We start from the raw sequence: 19,161 nt of genomic DNA, 5'->3' as shown, positions 1-19,161 counted from the left end.
CCTTGCTCCCCATGAAGGTCCTTGGTCATAAATATGCATAAATATGCATAAATATGCATTTATGTATTCAAGAGGGGATGTCCCCAGATTTGTGCCATCTAGTGCTAAGCCCTTGGCCCGTGAAACCCTAGGGCACGATCTCCAGTCTTTGCAGGCCTCTGCACTTCGTTCCTCTGCTGTGTGCAGTCTGGGGACCTGGAGGAACAGCCTTTCTTTATGGCCCGGCTCCTCCACTAAGCCAAATTCTGCTGACACGCTTGACAGTCTCACTCCAGCATAAGAGCCTCCTGCTGGAAGAGATGGGAGTGGACAGTGCAACACACCCCAGCAGGCCGGAGGGCCAGCTTCTGGATAGCACGCAATCATATCCTTCATTTTAGGCTTATTTTTAGCCCTCTGAAGTCACTGGTACTCTTCAGGGGCTTAACTTAAACACATGGTTTATGCTTCCGGTTGGATTGGAGAGAACTAATTTTCTTGGTAAGCTCTGAAGTTTACCAAGGGAAAGAAAAGGGGAAGAAAACAAAATCTACTATAAATTAACAAATACAAATCTAAAGCAGGCAACCTATTTCTCCTGTAGGCTGTCATGAACAAATACAGAAGAAAAGGGGATGGATGAATTACTCTCAGCAAATACAAGCTGTCAAAGACACCAGGTTGCATAAAATCTCTGATGATTATTTTGAATATATGCTATCACTGTACCAGCATTTATGTTTTTCACAATAAAGAAGGATGATGGTGTAGGTGTTTATTTATTTATTTATTTTTTCTTCTAATGTCCCAAACGCACCAGTACTTCACTGAAATCAGCAATCACTACCAATAATGTGGCTTCACTGCTTCTTTTGCACAATCTGACCATAACTGATTGCTTGCAGATACCTGAAATGCAGCTTTTCTGCTGGCAATTGCTTTATTTACTGCTTGCCCATGAAATAATAATGCCGTCAGGCAGATTAACATCAGCAATTACTTAGCAGATGTTTGTATGCAAATACCTATTTCTTAGAAGCAGATTATCTTCTGCGTTGCATAAGAGAAAGGGATTCACATCAGGCAATGCTGATGTGAGCTGCCTGGGACTTGGAGAGAGAGGTGGGTAGCTCCCCCCACCTTCCCTCCATCTCACAGGAATCAAGAATATGTGTACATGAAGAAGAGATGTGGCCAACATCCCAGTTCCTTGAGGACTTGCAAGTCAGCTGCCAAGATTTCAGAGACCCCCTCTGGAAGCTGAGAGAGAAGGCAGGGCCACAATTTTCCTTGTGTGGGCAAGTCATGGCATTTCCTCCATTAGTCTCTTAAAAAAAAAGAAATTATGAAATGCTTCTGCGTACCAGCAGCAGGGAGTGGGCAGAGGTGGTCATTGCCTCTAAGGAAGGCAGAGGCTCCCTACATAGCCCAGCATGATGGAGATGGGTTCATCCCCATAAGCACAAGGCACTCTTCAGCAGCAATGGCTTTGCATTTGCCACTGAATCACTCTCAGCCCCGTCTCATAAACTGCTGACTGCCTTGCTCAAGGGGCTTTCAGTCTCTGAAAGATACCCTTTTATGAAACATCTCCCATCCATTACCCTGTGAGAGTTACGCAGCACGGTGGGAGGAGATGGGGGAACCATGCCAGCACCCCACTCGTCAGGGCTCTCGATCCACCGAGCAGGATGCAAAGCACTGGCCGCAGCATAGGCTTGGCCAGCACTTTTTGCTGATCCCGATGTTATGAGGAATTTAAACCAGATTTTAGTGTTTGAGCACGCTTTTCTTACTGTTCCTGCCGCTATCGCAGTAATTACCCTCTCGTGAGGGTCACTCAGAGTTCAGTTCTACAGAGAAACTATTATTTTTGATTATAGGACTGGCTGCTTTTTCAAACATCCTTGTCTAACTGTACTTTGAAAGATACGCCACAGTGTTTCAGAGCTTTTCAGTTAGATACTGGGTAGGCATCTACAATTGTTCCTTCGGATGTTAAAAGAGAGATAGGGATGTCCTCAACAGCAAGGGCAAGGAATGTAGCAGTTGTTCGGAGTGTGCCTGGTGCTCTAAAAACCTCAGCAGTCCTGAGTGGACTGTGTGGAAACATCGACAAAAAGAAAGATGAAAATATCTTGGATATTGCACAATTTATGCTGAACCAACTGTGTGGTCTGATGCAAGAGGACAAGGAAACTCTGTTTTTCTGTTTTCTGGTAATAGTGACAGCACACGGTATCAAAAACTTTTCCAATATTACACCAGGAGTCTCCTGCTTCTTCGTATATTCCTTAAATTACTGTCTCCTAGGGTCATCTGATTATTGGAAAATTTATGTGTTATTTGTTAAAAACAAAACAAAACAAAAAACAAATAAGCTTGTGATAGACAAAAGTGGTGGCACCCTTCAGAAACAGAAGGACAAGTGCAGTTTTATTTCATGAACTAGGTCCCCTTTATTCATTGGTTGTAAAACATCATTTTTTTGCCAATTCTTTTTTTCTCGGAATTGCTTTGGTTGAAGTCCTGATTTTCTAAGGCTTGGACTAGCAACCATAAACAGATGCAGCTTGCTGCTGGCTCACAAGCAGGGCCAGGTTGAGAGAACAACCACCCTCAAAGCCTCTGGTCCAGGAGAACCAGGACCTGCAAAGGGCAAGCTTCCCTTTGCATTCTGCATAGTGGTGTCAGAGGACTCTGTCAGGCACCCTTTTGCAGAATAAATATTAGCGCATCTGTTAGGAAAGACAAAGAGAAACCCTGGCACAAAAGAAACTCCATGAGCTGACACTTCTGACCAAAGCCCAGCTCTGCTTTCTGCAATTATATGTGTTCAATAGAGTGTGGTGTCAATGACCAGGGAAGAGGACAACTTGATGTCAACCAACAGGCCGACTGTGATTCTGTGGACAGGCATCTGTGGTGTCAAAGCAGAGGTGAGAGGGAATGAAGCTGTGTTGTGCTGGACCTTGCACAACTTCTGTTTGCAAAAATAACGTTGAGGTCTTTGGGATTGTGCTGCGAGCTGACATACTGCCTTGAAGTATTGAAGGGAGGGCTGCTGTAACTCAGAAGGACACAGGCCAAGTATGTCTTTGTGTGATATTTTAACTCCAACGAGGTGGCTTCAGCAGGGCCAAGACTTTGCCTGCTTGTTTGTCTACGCTGCAGGCAAAGCATTTAGCTTTTAACTAGAGCCGTTCCTCCCTGCCTCTCCCCTGATCCAGCCTGGATCCAAGGCCAATGAGGGAAAAGACAAATTGGAGACAGATTCCTGCAGCCTTTTAGCAGCTCTGGCTCATGCCCTGATACCCATGTCCCAGTCCCTCTCCAACACACTGTACAGCTTCAGTGTTGCTCCTGTCTTTCTTTAGTAGTAAAAACTGACATAATGTCCGGTGGCTGTAGCATTAGTTGCACAGCCTGTTGCCAGCTGCGGGGGCTTTTCCTGTGGTAATTCTCAAGCTGGATATTGCTGGCACTCGCAGGCTACAAACAACTTTTCCAGTCAGTGCATAAGTCCCTTCCTTTTCATTATGGGGGGTGTTGCAGATAATCAGACGTAAAACATCACCCTCTCTTAGCACAACGACCGCACAAAGCCTTAAATCTCACTTGAGCTATTTCTCTAGAGCTATACTAGGTCCTGTCTTGCCAAACTTAGGGTTCCTGACAGGAGGGAAAGACAGTCTTGTGGTTATGAGATGACACTAGAAATTAAGTGATCTGTCTGGGAAGCCAACCCTGCCACCGATGCCCCTCTGACCTTAGGCATTTAATGTAGATGAGGTAACACCAATGCTGTGGAGGCAGATATAGGAAATGACACATGGTGTTTTGTGCTGGAAGCCATATTTGTAACTTAAAATGCTCTGTGGTTTTGTTTTCCCTCCACAGTAGAGGGGAATGAGTGCTAGAATAACCCATGAAGAGGCAGAGCCTGGAAAAATCTCCAAGTTCCCGGACCCATGTGGGAAAACAGCCTCCTCCATCCGTACCCGAAAGGAGGGCTGTGGGCAGTGTAATTCCAGATAGGACAGGGCTGCTTCAGCATTGCTCCTGCTGTGCCAAGCTCCCACCTACATCCTGTCCTCTCTCAAGGGAGAGGGGCATAGGTGTGTTTCCATGAACAAGATGGTGTTTCCACAAACAAGATGGTTTTAGGGCAGAGGCAAAAACATTCTTAGCTTTTCCCCAGTAGAGAAATTTCATGGATTATTGAAACCCTCTCCTCCTCAAACACTGACTTTTTTTGAGGAGAAAACAGAGCAGCACAGTGTAACAGCAGGGCTCTCCAGGTTCTGTCTACAGGCCCTTGGCAGCTCCCATGAGAGAAGAGAATAACACATGCCAGGCACATGTGATGCTGTCACACAACAGAATTATGTACGGAGGGAGAGGTGGCACTGACAAAGCTCCAAGTAGCAGACATCTGCCTGCCCTGCTCCAAACTCTCTTAGGACCCACAGAGGCTCCTCAATCCTAAGTGGTGACTATTTGACTGGTCTGGGGCTTTAAAAGAAGAATGTTTCCTTGCATACTCTTTACTGCAGTGACTTAGATGTATTTGTTCTCTCTCTAAATGCCTGTTCCTCTTCTGAGTCTTGCTGAGCTGAGGGACACATTGGCTCTGTCCCTGATGAACAACAGCCCGATTTACACAGCGCTGACTGTGCATTAAGGTGACTCCAGGCCCTCTGGGTCTGGCACTCATGCTACTTGTTGCAGCACCTGTGGGCACGCCAGGAACTGCTACCCAGCCCAGAGCTTACAACAGCTGGCAGTCTGGTGAGTAACCTTCATCCTGCTAGCAATCGTGGCCTTCAGTCAACACCTTCACTGACGTTTGGCATGGGGGAAAAAAAATACAAAAGCCCGAGCTGTGCTCTGGGTCCAGCTGAGCCCTGTGCTATTGCACATTCACTCTGCCTTTCCAGGAATGCCACCGATGGCAAGATGTGGCAGTACTCAGCATGAGGCCCCAGACTCACTAGATGTTAAAATCTGCCTTCCTTGGAAAAGAAAACAGCTTGGGGCAGCTCGCAGCTAGCAGGCGGCGTGCATCCCTCGCCTGCCCGCTGTCTTTGTGGGAAGCGTGCACCAGCCTCGGGCACGGTTACGGAGGGACACCGCAACCCCCAAAAACATCCCCCGACTCTTATTTTCGGTGACACGGGGGAGAACCGGCTGGCGAAACCCCACACGAGCCCCCGCTGGGTGCCTCCCGGGCCGGGGAGGAGCGGGGAGGGCCGGGGCCGCGTCCCGCCCAGCCCCGGCGGCCTTAAAATGGCGGCGGCGGCGGCGGGGCTGGGGTAGGGCGAAGGCATGGCGGGCGCTCGGGCTCTGGTGGCGCTGCTGGCAGCCGCCCTGCTGCTGGCCCAAGCCGTCCTGGGCAGCGAGGAGCGCGGGCGGCTCCTGGGGGCTCCCGAGGATGTTGCGGAGAACAATAAGGGCTTGCAGCAAGCCCTGCAGTTCGCCATGGCGCAGTACAACAGGGCGAGCAACGACAAGTACTCCAGCAGGGTGGTGCGGGTCATCAGCGCCAAGCGGCAGGTGGGTGCCACAGAAGCAGATTTCTTGTTTTTAAAGCCCTGTCTTGGGGCTCCTACGTCTGAATGCCGGGGATGAAATTACAGGATAAGTTAATAACTTCCTTATATCGTGGATGAGCTAACATGCATCTTCCTTCACTGATGAAGGAGGCTATGGCACAACTTGTTTACATGGATGTTGTTTCCTGTTTTTCAAAGGACCTCAAGTGTTTCTTCTGTGAAGGTTGCCACATGCTGCTGTCTGTAACTCTTGGTTCTGGCTACAGGAATGTGACAACAAAGCTATCTTTCTTTCTGTCAGGGCCCTCTGTTTGGAGAACTTTTGCGTATGTGTTGCAAATAAAGCTGTTTCTGCCCCTTGTCTTGTTGCAGCTTGTGTCTGGACTCAAGTACACCATAGAAGTGGAGATTGGCCGGACAACTTGCACAAAGGCAGAAGCTGATCCCCAGAGCTGCGCTCTTCATGACACTCCGGAGATGGCTAAGGTAGGCTTCAGAACAGGGTGTGTTGTTCCCTGGGTTCTTGATGCCTTTTCTCCAGCTGGTGTGCTGTGGAGAGGTATGGGCAGTGTCACCTGTCGGCCTCTAAGAAAATCAGATGTCAGTCTTCTAGGCTGCATGAGATGATGCCACCCTTGTAGGACTTGTCTTGCCAGATCTTCCTGACAGAGGAAGCCAGGCCTCTTACAGCATATTTACATGGAGACCTGAGGCTGTGGTACACAGGAGCATGCCTCAATCCTCTGAGAGTGCTCATGGCTCTGATCTCAGGGATACGCAGAGGAAACTGCCAAGCAGGGGTTGCTTACAGGTCTCCTGGCGCTCAGTCTGGTGCCCTGAGAGTCCATACCCTTTTCTGCTCCTTTTATCCCGTGCTGATGGGACAGTTTGACTTAATGCCCTTTCATGAGGGACTCCCATTGCTGTGGATTGTGCTATGGGCTAAGCAGCGGTCACAACTGACAGATTACCCCTGTTCTCCAAGTAGCCACCAAGCTGAGTTGCACAGCAGTCTTGTATCACAATGCTATTTAAGCAATAATTTAGCTTTTCAGGTGAGAGCACTGATTTATCTACCTTATTTTGGTCAGTGCTTGGTCTTGTTTTCTATTTCATTGCTGGTATTAATCAGGGATAGGTTGTACTTTGCATGAATGTGCAACTTATGCCTGCATGTATGAGAACTGTCACTACACACGAATAATCCACTAAGCATCACTGACAGAGCTGCAATAATTAGACAAGCATGCACAAACAGATTGATTAGCTGTGTGGGCGTACTTGCCTGTACATGAGAGCTGCTGTTGAAGTACTGCCCAGGCTGAAAGGCTTCTGCCAGTGGGAACTAGTATATGACTGGGATAAGCAAGTAACTTGATCTTCAGAAATGCTGACTGCTTGGCTTCTGTGTTAGTATTTGAGAGCAATGATTGGTCCTGAGCAAGTACTAACCGGAGCAGTGTTCCAGAATACTTGCCAGGGGAGTGCAAATGCAGAGAGCCAGAAGTGGTATATGTTCGAGGATCACATTATAGGGTAAATCTGTATAAAGTGATAGCAAAGGACACTGTTATATGCTTTTGAACTGATGATTGCTTTTTTTCCTCTCTCCTTAGTACACCACTTGCAACTTTGTAGTGTACACTATTCCTTGGCTAAACCAAATTAAACTACTGAAAAGTAGCTGCGAGTAAACTTCCTTGGCTCCAGCAGAGACCAGCAACCAGCATTAAAAAAGTAATAACATTGAGATGGGATGCATCAATACCTGTTAACTCAAATACTTCTGTGTGTGTTATGCAAGTAAAACTATGTAACCTTCCTCTAAAGCACAGTAGGATCTCAACTCTGTTTTTCCTCATTGTAATTATACTTTTGGTGTAGCTGTTTGTTTTCTCAATTTTCCCAATAAAGTAATTCCAGCATCAAAACTCTGAGGAAAAAGTTGGTGTCCCTGTGAAGTGACTACTGTAAACATTAAAACATAATGCCATGTTGCTGTGATGTGTGGTTGTCTTTGTAATGGGTTGCTCGCCTCTTGGAGGGTGGGGGTGCCTTTATTTGTCACCCAGTCTCCTGTCCCAAAAGGCTGGGGTGAGAAGGAATGTGGGGTCCTAATTGCAGGAGGTAAGTCATGTCTCCTATCCAGCTTTGAGTAAGGGACAAAGGTCAGTAGCTGTTCTGACAGAAGAAATGTTCTGGTTTTGGAAACACTGGGGTTTGCAACACTGTCTTTTGGGAAAGTTTTGGGAAGGTTAACTGGAACTCATGGTGTGTGGGAAATCTCATTCTGTTTAACTTCTACATCAGCTGCATGGGCTTATGTAGCTGTGCTGTGTAAGAGCTAACTGCTCTGTCCTTTTACACTGCATTTGAGGTCTCTTGTAAACCTCTGCTTCCTCTGGCATGGCATCTTCACAAGTTACCCTGCTGTATCCCTGGTGTTTCTGGAACAGAATTGCTGAGTAGAAAGCCTGAGGGCCTTCCTTGTAGTCTAAGCAGTAACATGGCCAACTTCATTTATAGCCTTTATTGTGGCCAGTAGAGCTGGAGGAACAGCTGATTCCACTTTCATTTGCAAACCTGTGGGTGCAGGGAAGCCTGGAAGGTGGTGAATGAGAAGCCTGGCTTGTGGGGAGGCAGAACTGTAGTCTGGCAGTGTATTAAGCAGTGAGAATTTGAATCATGTCTAACTAGGGCAAATACCTTTAAATCAGCAGGTTGAGAGGATCAGTGCCTAAGAACTATTAAGAGAACTGGCTGAGGTGTTTCCTGTTAAATTAATTAAATTGTACTGCAGGGGAACACAGGATACTGTGCCTGCATTGAAAAGGACGGATGAGGTGACCCTGATACCAGCAGCCTACTTAGGCTTGAGGATAGTCTAGTGCAAAAACAATAGGAATGTTAATAAGTGGTGTTGAGTGTGTAACTGGTAAGTAAGAATCATTATCAGCAAGTCTTATATAAAGTCTTATATAGGTGGTTTTATAGCAAATAGATCATGGACACAAAACCTCTGGGGATGGATATTCCCCAGAAGCAACCCTCTAAATCCAAGCATGTATGTAAACTGGTGGGGTCTTTTCGCTCAATCAAGCACATTGCAGCTGGTTTTGGTATGTAAGACACTGTGTTTAAAGTTGGTGCAAGTGTCACAGGGAAAGACAGCTCTAGATCTAGGAAAAAAACCTACTTGTTCAATGTCTTGTGATGTCAAGCAAAAGAAGCTTTCCTGAGCAGGTGGTAAGTGAGAAAGGAGAACAAAAAAGGGGGGATTTTGTTTTTAACTTTGTGGAAGGTTGGAAAGAAGGAGCAGGATATTCTTGAAAGAAATCTCATCTCTATGTGGTAGGGGAAGCTGCCAGGTTAAGAGGAGTCATGGGAGTGAGTGAACTCCAGTTTTTAACCCCAAGGAAGACCTTTGCAAAGAGCTGATTTTTGGGCGGGGATGGGCATGGTGGTGGTGTCCTCCCTGTACCCAAATAGGGGCCTCTGAGAAAGCTGGAGAGGGACAACATCTCAGGGAGTGTAGTGACAGGACAAAGAGTAATGCGGGAAATTACAGGCCTGTCAGTCTGCCCTTGGGGTCAGGTGCTCCTGGGGAGGTCCTGGAGCAGATCATGCTGAGCGTCATGGCACAGCACATCCAGGACACCCCAGGGATCAGCCCCAGTGAGCAGGGGTGCATGAAAGGCAGATCCTGCCTTGCTAAGCTGATATCATTCCATGGCAAGATGAGACACTCAGTGTATGACAGAAGGGCTGTAGCTGCTGTCTCATTGGGCTTTTGGAAGGCATTCAGTGTTTTTTCTTACAAAGTTTTCCAGGAGAACCTGGCTGTTCATGGCTTGGACAAATGTCCTATTCACTGGTTAAAAAAAAAAAAAAAACACAAAAAAACCAGCAAATGCCAAAAAACTAGATCTAATTTAAGCACCTTCCTCTGGGCTATGTTACTTCCCATTTGCAACGGGTTAAGAGCATTAGTGTAGCCCACCTTAGCAGTGCCTGTACCTGCAGACTCAAACTCAAATGAGCTTTCTATCTCCTAGCTCTGCAAAGCAGAGCCGGGACACAGAGCTGTGGAAAGCCACTGTTTTTTTGAGCCTGTGGGTATTGTTGGTGTGCCACTGGCACACTCAGCTGAAGATAACGGGGGTGTATCCTTGTCAGCATGAGCAAGCAGAGGTATTGATCCCAGCCAGCCAGGCGGGCAGCATTCAGTTTAGCTGAATTTTAAAAGCATCTTTGCGTGTGAGAGAGAGAGTTTGATAAAAAAGAGTCTGTGATAAAAAGCAGGTTTACCAAGAGAAGCACAGAGCCTGAACAGTATTGAGAAATGGGGTACAGGCTGCATTTCTTTTTTGCCTTGTCTGACACCCTCACCACACGCTTCCTGTGCCCATTTAAGCTCAGGCCTAGATCCCCCATCCCCATCTGAACCACATTAGATGTGCCCCTGCCTCCAGTCCTGGCCTTTGGACCTGCCTTATAGCTTTGTGCTGCAGACTGGGCTCTCTGGACGGACCCAGGTTCCAGCTCATCCTCTCACTGTGTCTGGGGCTGATGGACCTCGCTCCCACCCCTGTCTCCCTGTGGGACTGTGCCCTGATGGTGAGGACGTGACCAACTTGGACCCTTGGCTCCTGACTCATCTCCTTCTCGTGCTGCTGCCTGACATGTGGTCCTCTGGGGTCTTACTGAGGTCCTTGAAGCTCTCAGTGCTCCTGTCAGGCATGGAGACTTCCCTCTGCACAGCCTAAATGGCAATTTCCTGCAATTACGAAAGCAAATGACCATGTAAGAATTCAGGTCACCTTGGGGCACTGCAGACCTAAAGCTGCGCTGCCCAGCACTATTGTCAGTGTGTATATGCTCAGGATGTATAATAGTTCTTAGCTAAAGGCATGGAGATTTCTTTCAAGAGTGTTTGAAGATTCCAGGCTGTTTGTATTAAGCATTAATGTGCAATGCCTTAAAATCACTCTAATATTGATCCTGCAGGAGATCAAACTTTCAGGGCGAATCCACCTAACATTTCGCCTCTTGGTGCTCTATCTCTTGCTGATGACACCAGAGGTAAGACTTCAGATCCCTTTCCCTGCAGGGCACAGTGTTAATCTGGTGCTTGTTTCTGTAGGGCTATGCATGGAAGTTCCTGAGTTAGATCCTTGCTAATGATGCTGAGCTCTTCCCTCACTCGCAGCCCAGCTTTGGTGGTACTCTGTTGGTGAGAAGCTGAGAGGGCACGTGCCAGCTTCTCCTATTCATCCCACTGCTCGAGGGCTATGTGCATCCTAGTGCTGAGGTTGCAGGAACTATTCTCTATTTTCACCAGGGACTTACGACATTGCCAGCTGAGAAACGTAGTACCTCATGTCATGCTGTCTCCACCCTTTCTCTTTAAACACCCCAGAGAGATCTGGCTCTAGCAGGGTCAAGGCTACTGTTAGCAAGCAAAGGCTCTTTCTCCCTGTGTTTATCTCCTCTCCTGCCAATGTCTGCAGGTGGGTAGTTTGCCGCTTGCCTTGCAAACAGTCTCCCTGGTTTCCTAATCTTGGCCATTCACAGCAGCAGTCTGTAGGGGGCACTGTGCGGCAGTATCATTTCATCCTCTCTCCTCAACTTAGAGAATGAAAGGGGAAAAACAAGATTAAAATAAAATCTCAGCAAGTCAACACAATATTAATAACATTAATATTAATATTACAATAACAATAATAACAGTAATAATAATGTCATGTGAGATAGGAACCAGCTTGAATGCTGAAAAATGAAAATTTCTGCCTGAAGGACTATTGTGAAATAAACCTGTGTGATCCTCGCCGTCCTCCACTGAGTACAGGTGTCGCATAGGGCAATCTCCCAGCTGGAGAAGAAGTTGGGTCTGAGGCTTGGCCATGGAATTGCTTTCATACCTTGAATATAAAAGTTAGCAAGAAAAGCATAATTTCAAGTGAAATAGTGATATTTACACTGAGCATCCTCCTCCCTGCCCAGACTTGCTGGGGGAAGCTGTGAAGCTGCGTGGGAACTGGAGCACACACCCATGCCAACCCTGCCTCCAGTGCTACTGAAGATACCCCCTGACTTCTGCATCCCATATGGTCTGGGAGCAAAGGTGAAGCCCCTCCATCTGTACAGATAAGCAGTGGTTTCCTTCCCTTCTCGTGGGGCTGGGGAGAAGCCCTGACATCCCAGGAGAAAATGTACCAGCAGCGGCTAAGAGTGGAGGAGGCTGAAGAAAAGTCAGGGTGGGCCTTTTGGGTGACTTCAATTTGCAAAAGTAGCCAAGCTTGTTCTGAGCACACCTTCTCTGGAAGAAAGGGGGCACCAAAGCCATTCGAAAGGATGCTGCTTGGTGGCCTCATGGGTCACAGGGCCAGTTACAGAAGGGCTCCTCTCCAGAAGAGTGGTAGCCTACAAAACGAAATTAGCTTCCGCCCTCTGAGCATGGCTAGGCTGGGCAGGTCGTCTAATTGCACAGATCTCCCTCCGTTAAAACTCACGGGACTTGTTGACATGAGTACAGATTTTTAATTGCCTATTTTCCCTCCCAGAATAACAGGTCTTTTTGCTGCTTTTTGCGTTGGATATCGTAGTCAGAAGTGTTTTTCCTATTCAGTCTGACACTTTGTCCATCTCCTGCATACCCCTGGTGGTTCAGTGAAAATTATTTCTCCTGCAGAATGCTGAGAGAATAGCAAATGCATCATTTCCTCAACTCCGACGTGCTTTTTCACCCAGCCAGCTTACTCGGAGGCTTTTGAACAAAACTGGCTCTGGGATTTCAGTTTGATGGAGATTTGGAGAACCGGCAAAAGACTTTTTGCTCTGTGCCGTTTTAAACTACTCTCTCCCAAATAGAGTAAATGCTTCCTGCAGATATTTGTGCTGGGAAAGCAAGGTGCAGCAGAGCTCAGCAGATATTAGAGGAGCACAGGCACACTTTCAGTCATACTTAGCCAGCACACATCAAGAACTCTCAGAAAAATCTTGCTTTGACCCTGTGATTACCATCTCTAATGATAACAGCACAAGTCCAAGAAACATCAGGAAAACAGCTTTTTTCACCTCATCCCAAAGATTGTCAGCTAAGTATTAACTGCAGAGCTTCTCGGTCGATGGTGGGAAGGAAGGCAGGGGGGAAAAGGCCTGATGGGTTTTCAGACCCTCTGCTGAGTTTGCAAACAGAAAAAAAAAAAAAAAAGGACAAACCCACAGCATCCTCTGAGTATCATCAAAGCCAATTTGATTGGGAAGTAATTGAGTGAGAAATTAAATGCTGACCCCAGATTATTTGTCCCCAGGAAGGGGAAAGCTCTTAGTATCTGGGGAGGAGAGAAAGGAAGACAACAGAGTCACCTCTGTGTGCGTTGTCAGTCTGGAGAGCTTGCAGTCAGGGCTAATGCCCTCTGTGCTTGGATGAGCCAGGGAGCCCCAGGCTGGTGCAAATCCACGGTTCAGGGATGGGTCCCTAGTGTCATGGTATGGCACAGGGGGACGTACGCTGTCGTGGTGGGCTTGGGTTGGGAGCTGTTGATCCCCTTCTCCTCCTGGGGTGGATAGCCCCCACCACTTCCACAGCCTTCAGAAGGGACGAATGAATTCATGCCAGCCCATCAAGTGCTGGTCCTCTGCCTGACCGCATGGTCTAACTAATCGGGGAGCCACGAATATTTTCCTCAAACTTTAATTGGCTCATCTGGCCCAAAAACATGGGATCCCAACCCAGACTATATTTGCAACATGAAAGTGGAAAATAATATAATTAAGGTATGATTGGTGAGTAATATTCTTGTGGTGCTCCCTCTCTAAGTCACTCGGGCACAACTAGCACTGCTCCTGGCCAAGGAGCATTGATCAGGGTGCTTCTAGTCGCTGACGTGCCCCCACATCCCCTGGCACCTCCACCTCTGCAGACCCTAGGCCCCACTGGTGGTCAGGGATTCACTCAGAAGCGGTTGCAGACAAAAATGGGATGAGCAGGGACAAAAGTGGAACAGCTGATGAGATCAGCCTTTTAGAAATTGGAGGGAAAATACGATAATGTTCTCCGGAGTGTTGTGCCACTCGTGGTGTGGAAGATGATTTTTGATCCAAGGCAATACGGCATGCCAAAGTGGCTTGCCTGGAGAAGAGCCTGCCTCTGGGCCTGTGCTACAAGCTGCCTGCCAGCCTCAGCATTTCTTTTGGTTTCTTTGTTTTTTCTTGTCTCTAAAGGGGATTGCAGAGGTCTTTAGAACTTCAATTTCCCTCTCACAAGCAGGAGGCCATGCCCAGCCATGTCTCTCCTCATGGTGCTGGTGGGGCCACACGGACCTGACAGAGCAAGAGAGCCTGGAGCTGGGGACGGGTCCTTCCAGTGGCCCTGGTGTCACTGCCCAAAGCCCATGTAGGAGCTGTGACCAGACACCTTGCTGCCTGTGGGGGCTCCCAAATCCGATTGGAGTCACGGAGGATTCCTTGGTGATGGCCTTTCACTAAATCCTGTGTTTTCTGCCCACCAGCAGGTGGTGAAGCTGGCCAGGGGGTGCCATGTGCAAGGGGCTGTGTATCACCTGGTGGGCTCTGCTGTTCAGCAGAGTTGCTCATGCACCTTCAAAACCTTCCTGTGGTGCTGAAGTACCCACTGTGAAGGGAACATGGCTCTGCAGACACATTCTTTAGCCAGAGTCAGAGAGGGGTGCACTGGGCCTTGCTCTGAAGTTCCCTTGGGGAAACACCTCCACTCCCTGTTTTCCAGACATCTGGAAAGTCTGGGGAGCTTCTCTTGGCTGCAGACACCCTTTTGGGCTGTCTGTGGCCCTACCCACTGGTGGTTGCTCAGATATGCCTGACATTGGGGTGCTGAGGTTGCTGAATGCCAGGGTGCAGGGAGCCTGCCATGAGGCTTGCTGGGTGGCTCTTGCCTCCAGGTGAGACGGGCACAGGATGCCGTGGTCTTTCCCTTCTCATGTCTGTGGTCATCTCCCAGAGCTTCTTATAGGAGGTGATATGGCATGGTAAGCAGGGAGGAGCAGGCTGAATGAGGGAATGGGTGAATTTCCAGTCTGGAAAACTGGTCGCAGCTGTAAACTCTACTCCCAGTGCTCAGCTCTCACCTCTTGCAGCCTTTCACGTGTAACCTAAAAGCTTTCCACAGGGGGTCACCATCTCACAGTGGATGTAGGACCAGGCTGGAGACACAAGCAAGGCTGGTTTCTTGTCTTTCACAAAAGCATGGCAGAGCCAGGCATGTGCCACAGTCCTGCCCCTTATCACAGCAGGTACATGACCACCTCCTCCCAGGTGCCTCCTGGAAGGTCTGATGCAGAGCCACATTTTGCTTTGATCATTCAGGCATAAGGGCATGAAAGCAAATGATGCTGCCTCAATAATGCCCTCAAAATCCTGGATACTCCAAATGGACATTCTTCTTTAGGGTCAACGCCCATTTTTGCAGCTGTTTGCCTGGATATTTCCATTGTCAGCAGATAAAGAGCTACAAGACAGCTCCCAGCATCTTGCGCCCAGGTGGTCCTTAAACTGGAAGAGATTATTTACTCTAAGTCATTAGATTACTGCACCTCACCTTCTTGCCCTACTTCTGAGGATAACTAAGCTGTTTGTTTAAATGCATAGGGCAAAATCACACTTAACTACCCCTAGGTGGGGATGGGGAGCTCATCACGTTCCCTGAGATTAAGATAAACTGTTGCTTGAGTCTCTGGTGCCTCTGAGCTTTCTCACCATCTTTTGAGAAACACTGATGTGAATATTCTTATTTTCCACAGCTGTTGCCACATGTGCCCAAAAACATGTTCTGCACTTGTAATTTGGGGCCTAGCACACAGCAGCCCTCAAAAAGACCTGGTGTGCTATGAGGACATGCTTGTTTGTTGACTCAGAACGAAGCAAGGAGAAAACATCTCCTCATCTGCATTCCAGACAGATGCAAACAGCCACGCTCCCCAGTTCAGAGACATGATTTATCTGAGGAATAGCAAATGCCAATGCAGCCAGCAAACTCCTCCTCCGCCATGCGTTAAGACTGCAGAAGCAGCCCAGTAGCGAGCACAGGGCCTCCCTGTTCTGCCAAAAATCCTCAGGTGGCTCCTGCAGCTGTGCCAGCATACGGAGTCTTTGCTGGGCAGAGGGCTGCAGGTCGTCAGCCCCTATTTTCCCCCGATTCTGTGGCTGGGTCAGGCTGGGAGGTGAGAAATGGAGCAGGGAAGTGCCTTGCCCCACACTAGCCCACTGCTCAGTGCACTTGTTTTTTGGTGCAGGGTCATTGAGTGATTGGACATTTGCTTATTCCCTTGGCCTTGTGACTTCTGTTCATTCTGCAATGAGAAACGTGCTTTGCTGGGTCCCCCAGACATGACAAAAATAGCTACAGAGCTTCAACCCTGCCTCTGTGAGCACAGGTCTATTAGCACAGTCTGCATATGCAAGAGGACTGGGATACTGAAATCTGCATCTCCCATACAACCCCAGCCCCTGCAGGGCTTCAGAAGTGGTCAGACACGAAGACGGACAAATCCCATTTGTGGCTGTTACAAGCTGTGTGTAAATACCAACATAAATGTTTGTGGGAAAGGGTTGTGAGCTTTCCCAAGTCCTGCTCTAAAGGTTACACTGGAGTTGTCCCCGTGCAATTAGTTCTTCCAGAAAGCCAGAGGCAATATTCCCTTCTCTCGGTGAAATAATATTATCTTTTTCAGTATGTTGCCCTACCAGAAGAGGCAGAAACTGGATGTTTCTCCAGCACGCTCAATGAACTTCAGGATTGCAATATATTAATGAAGGATTAAATTAATGTAATGATTAGCTGGATCTCTGGCCTAATTGAAATGCAGTCTATCATGCTTCTGCAACAGTTTGCATCGCTTCTCCAGGAAAAGCTGCTGACACATGTCACCACATTGCCTATAAATATTGGAGCTGCTTCTTCCAAGGGACATCCTGCAATGGGAGGAGGAAAACGCTGCCTCTGGAATGCCCTTTGTTGACTCCAATGACATTTAGCTCTGGCAAAGAAGTGCCAAGTGGGACACTTCCTTTATGCTGCCCCAAATACGTTTCAGGGCTATGTGTGAAGCCAGCCAAAGTTGTATGCACAATTCTGGAATTAGCAGTAAATGTCCTCCCCCTAGGAAATTATCATCTGGAAATTGGATGAGATCTGGAGGATTCAATTTATGTAAATACCTGGGATTGTCCTGTGGATTATTAAAACAGAACAACAAGAGCCTTGCTGTGGTTGGCTCCTGGACCCCTTGGGCTATTAACCTAGATAAATCTTGTTTGCTTCGGAATTGAAATTAGCTCTCTTAACTGTATCAGCATAAAGCAAGTGTCTCTTTTTTTCTGCAGGCCTTTTCTCCTTTTCTTAGAGGTAGGCTGAGATTAAATGGCTTGCAACTCAGGCAGAGATAAAGGGCTGTATGGTGGCAATGCAAATGATGTGATATATGGTATAATTGCAATCATTGTGCAGAAGAAATGAAAATCAGATCTATCTATCTATTTATTTATTTATTTATTTTTGTTTGCTTACTGCTTGCTTCCTTGTTGCCAAGGTTTTATGCCATCAATTAAAACCTCTCTTGTTCCCCGTGCGGGTGAGAGCCCCTGGTCTGAGGCAAGACTGGGAAAACTGCTAATTGCCTTCTATCGAATGGACAAGGCTGTGATGGCACAAACATTAGTTAGGAGTGCTCATCTCAGAGTCCTGGGGCGGTCCTGGGTGAGCCCAGGTCAGGCATAGCTGAATGCCTCATTTTCTGGTACGGGAGCTACAGCCAGCTGGAGTTTAACGAGGCAGTAAGCGAATGCAAGCTGTAGAGTTTGGTACAAGGGGGACTTGGTAGCGTGGTCTGGGGTATGACAGCAGTGTCTCTGGGAGCCAGGACATCCTCTCCAAGCCCTCCTGTGATCACATAGAAAAGTATTTGCTGTTTTGGAGTTCCCAGGGAGAGCTGGCCCAAGGTTCTGCGTTCCCTGACAGCTGCTTGTGGAGGTGGAGGGCTAAATTACTGACTTCCACTGAAGCAAAACATCTGTTTAAACAGCCATTGAAAGTTTCTGCTGAAGGTTGTCTTGTCATCAGCTACATATCAAGCCTAAGTTGCTGGGTGTGAAAAAACATCTTCAATAAGAGCAGACAGACTGATGATTATTGTAGCTGCTCTTCAATTTAGGGAGAAAAAAAAATGAAGTGAGACCAAGGGAAACCTTTTGGCTTCTGCAGTTAGTAACTGAGTTTGTTCTGTGCCTGACACGGGTGACTTCTCCTTTGTGAGATCAGAGTGGCTCAACACCTGTACTCTGAGGCCACCACCAGAGCAGAGAGAAAGCATCTTTCCACATCCTTCTGAAAAAGGAGCAGCAAACAGGAAGGTTTGTTGTCCCATTTAGGATTTGATTACCAGCTACCTGTTTTTGGAGGATTTGGAGATCTGAGACCACACTTAATTCACTAGTCTGAGCTGATCTCAAAAGGAACTTGACTTTACTTGTCTGTTTTGCTATTAATAATTGTAATGTTATCATAGGTCAGTTTTGTTGAAATGTTGTGTTTTCAGTATTATGAAGTATCATAAAAAGAGGGTAAGACCTTCAGACTGCACCATAAACAAGTTGTTCTGGGAATGGTGGACATCTGAGGACGGTTTCTGGTTATTTGGTTCTCTGAAGCTTGTGGCTTTCCCTTGCAAGGTGGAGCCCAACAGAGGTACCAGCGGCTTCCAAGGCAGAATTAAAATGACTTTATGTGCATTAAAATGACAACCTACCTGCAGTGGGATTTCAGATGGTACCTCACATAAAGGCTCGTGCTTACAAATTGGGGCCACCTTGACTGATTGCAGGCCAGGCCTTGCCATTTTACTGCTAGGGATGGAAAGGAGGCAGCTGGGTTTTGGGGACATTCACATAAATGTGGCAGAGCTTGAACTGGGGGTGGCAATGACACTGTTTCTCCATCACTGACTGCCACCACTCTTGCAAGGACACACAAGGCAGTGATGCCTGAACTCTGTTATTTGTGGTCTTTCATAAAATCCTAATAACCCAGCTATCACAAAATGCTATTATTATTGTTAGTACATTTCCACTTGTGTTCATGGTCTTTGCCCTAACTCATACAGAAAAACCTCATCAATAGAAGGTTCATGATGCATGCAAAAGCTTCTCACTGCCTACGCCTTTTCTCTGCTGTCACATTCAACCTTTCACCTCTGAGTCCTGTGGTTGGGACTTCAGTCTTCCTCATATAGAGGATCTGAGTTTTCACGCTGAGTTATTCTGGCATGAAGGAGTCTGTAAGTGGTGGTGAAGATCCATTCCTCCTTGACTTTGTGTTCTAATTCTAAATTAAAACTAATTGGTTTTAATTCTAGGCATTTTTGCATACGCCCTGAGGAATGCCCTGAGGTCTGGCACTGTCAGTATGAAGCCTATGGCCTTTTACTAGCAGTGGCACAAATAACATTTATTGGGCTGTGTTGGAGCTGGAGCATAACCTTTCTCCAAACTCCCTGCCTGGCAGGCCTGAACAAAATGTTTTGAAGCAGGAGCTGCCAGGGAAAGATGAATTGCTCATACGGGAGGAAAACCCATTCCACATTGAACTGGCTGC

The 19,161-nt window shown here is 47.4% G+C and overlaps 1 protein-coding gene across 1 annotated transcript; it reads left to right on the top strand.

Moving 5' to 3' along the window:
* Positions 1 to 5,251: 5,251 nt before the first annotated feature.
* On the top strand, positions 5,252 to 7,531 carry LOC311434566 (cystatin-like). Its single transcript, XM_084514804.1, has 3 exons — positions 5,252 to 5,535; positions 5,907 to 6,020; positions 7,151 to 7,531. Exons 1-3 carry the CDS (start codon positions 5,308 to 5,310, stop codon positions 7,226 to 7,228), a joined length of 420 nt encoding a protein of 139 aa, XP_084370930.1. The 5' UTR covers positions 5,252 to 5,307; the 3' UTR covers positions 7,229 to 7,531.
* Positions 7,532 to 19,161: the final 11,630 nt, after the last annotated feature.

This window comes from Aythya ferina, assembly GCF_964211825.1.
Source record: "Aythya ferina genome assembly, chromosome: 3".
Lineage (NCBI taxonomy): Eukaryota > Metazoa > Chordata > Aves > Anseriformes > Anatidae > Aythya > Aythya ferina.
This window is presented reverse-complemented; position numbering and strand designations above follow the sequence as displayed.

Bases quoted from the DNA above. Each gene is read 5' to 3' on its own strand.
- LOC311434566 (XM_084514804.1), top strand. From the start codon at position 5,308: ATGGCGGGCGCTCGGGCTCTGGTGGCGCTGCTGGCAGCCGCCCTGCTG. The intron at 5,536-5,906 runs GTGGGTGCCACA...GTCTTGTTGCAG, and splicing joins TCATCAGCGCCAAGCGGCAG to CTTGTGTCTGGACTCAAGTA. The intron at 6,021-7,150 runs GTAGGCTTCAGA...CTCTCTCCTTAG, and splicing joins ACACTCCGGAGATGGCTAAG to TACACCACTTGCAACTTTGT.